Here is a 2,356-nt window from a genome sequence, read left to right as displayed (position 1 = left end):
TATATAATAACTTTCTCTGGGTACACTTCAGGGACATACATTATTAGGAATTGGAATGAATTCAGGGGAAAACTCACTGTGACAGAATTACTAAGTATGCAGTGCTCACTGGGATAAAATCTGATAAGTTGCTTAATTCACAAAATTGTCCATCCCACAGATGTTTCATTTCTCACTAGAATGACACAACTGACTGTAGGAGATGGACAGACATGTAAAGTAACTTATTAATCAGTGAAACCATTAGAATATAAAGTAGCATACACCCAGATTTGTACTATTATACCAGGCTAACTTGTGTCTGAACATGGCTGTGTGGGTATGCCTGAGCTAGTCATTATTAAAAGAGTGACTAACTTTATTTTCATGAGTGTCCAGAGGTCCACATGTGAAACCTGAAGTACCCAAGCACCTTGGTGCAGGTTCATGACAATAGTTAGCAACAATTAAAAACATTGTTTCCCATCTTTAAAGCAAATTTTAACTCAAGAAATACTGTGTCTCTTTTCTGTAAAGAGAATGCAACTGAAAGGACTGCAAACTTTTTCAAACATATCTAATCCTTTTCCTCTAGAAAGTGACAGGAGCAGAAAAACTGGGTTAAGTTTTTTATCTACAGCCATAATCTATGTCTTTGTCTATTACTATGTTTGCACAGGTTTGTAGATTAATACTAAGCTAACTGCCATTGTGAGCCATTTTAAGCCTAGCCAATTATTTCTTGTGAGACTCAAACCCTGCACCTTGTGTTTGTAAGACAAACACCTTAACCATTAGGCCACCCTCCCCAGCATCTACTGTTGCTTTCAGTACATAACCCAGGCAAAAGTGATGTACTTCCCGAACCTGGCATTTGGTTTACACAGTTTGCATTCTTTCTTCAGTCAGTGATTTAGATTTGGACCTGGTATAAACACTTGACTGAGTCATTTCATCAGTGAATACATTTTTTAGTGCTGTCCTGACTGATTTTCTCAGCTTCGTCTTGAAGTTCTGCCCAACAATAACATATATTATTGGGTTCACACAACTATTAACATAAGCAAGGCTCTGAGTAAGGTTAGACAACACAATGAATATTGGAGATGAATGCATGTTTCCATTGGTTGCACCTAAAAGTCCAATCACATGATATGGCGACCAACAGATAAAAAAAGAAATAATCACAGCGCATAACATTTTGTATGTCTTATTGCAACCTGAATACTGAATATTTTTTACTTTAAGCATAAGTAGACTATAACTAGCTGTAATAATGAAAAATGGTAAAACAAAACCGAAGACAAACCAGGAAATTCTAAGACCAAGGATGGCACTTTGATTTTTGATTCCACAAGTAGTCTTTTCTGATAAAGTGTCTGTAGAGGCATTCTGAAATACTGCAAATGGAACAGCTAATATTAATGCTAGCAGCCATACGGCAAAACATACAATCGCAGCCATGGATGTGGTTCTTGTATTTTGACACCAGACTGGTCTGAGGACTAGAACACAGCGATCTATGCTCACTACCATAAGGAGGAAAACACTGGCAAACATATTTAATATTTTTGTAGCAGGTATGATCTTACATAAGAAGCTACCAAATGGCCAACGATAATCCAATGCAAACTGTGTGATTAAAAATGGTAAACTCATGCAGCAGAGAAAATCTGCAACTGAAAGGTTAAGGAACCAAATAATGTTCACTGTCTTTTTCAGTTCAAATCCTGTTATCCAGATAACAAGGGTGTTTCCCAAGATTCCAACCAGAAACACAAGAGAGTAAGCAGTTATGGTTGTTATTCGAAGTGTGGAGAGGTGAGAATGTACACCAGGATTGTAGTCATAATCCACAGAAATGTCGTAATCATCACTTTCTTCATTATAGCCTTGGGTAACATTTGCCATCGATGTTCTCAGACTTAACAAATGCTACACTCTGAAAAAGACATAAAACAGATTAAATTGCAAATTATGGTGCATCTTAATTTCAAAATAACTATGTAATAATTTATTATTATTGATTTATTTATTTATTGACATTTGTTAATCAGAAACCCATTTTCAGTGGAGGCTCCGGGAGAAAAGCTCCCCAGGTGATCAAATACTGTACAAAACAAATTCAAAGTAAGAGACATACATACATTAGCATAGGGTGAGGAGTAATGGTATACACGTAATACATAATTATCAGACTGTATGGATAATCATGTCCAAATATGCACTATAAAACCAAACCCCATTTCATTGTGTTTTAGTCACTTTGTTCACACCCATTACATTAAAGAATATACAAGTTACTGTCCTACTTTAGACCTGAGCCCTGTCTTCTCAGTAAATCAGTTATCTTATGTATTGACTTGCATGCATGTGT

At 36.1% G+C, this 2,356-nt stretch overlaps 1 protein-coding gene across 1 annotated transcript; it reads right to left on the bottom strand.

The window, feature by feature from the left end:
• Positions 1 to 759: 759 nt before the first annotated feature.
• Positions 760 to 1,912, bottom strand: LOC122813625 (C5a anaphylatoxin chemotactic receptor 1-like). Its single transcript, XM_044086045.1, has one exon. The coding sequence runs from the start codon at positions 1,888 to 1,890 to the stop codon at positions 859 to 861; it is 1,032 nt and encodes a 343-aa protein (XP_043941980.1). The 5' UTR covers positions 1,891 to 1,912; the 3' UTR covers positions 760 to 858.
• Between the last annotated feature and the right edge of the window lie 444 nt (positions 1,913 to 2,356).

Source organism: Protopterus annectens, chromosome 1.part1 (genome assembly GCF_019279795.1).
Source record: "Protopterus annectens isolate FY-2018-M chromosome 1.part1, PAN1.0, whole genome shotgun sequence".
NCBI classification, from domain to species: Eukaryota; Metazoa; Chordata; order Ceratodontiformes; family Protopteridae; genus Protopterus; species Protopterus annectens.
This window is presented reverse-complemented; position numbering and strand designations above follow the sequence as displayed.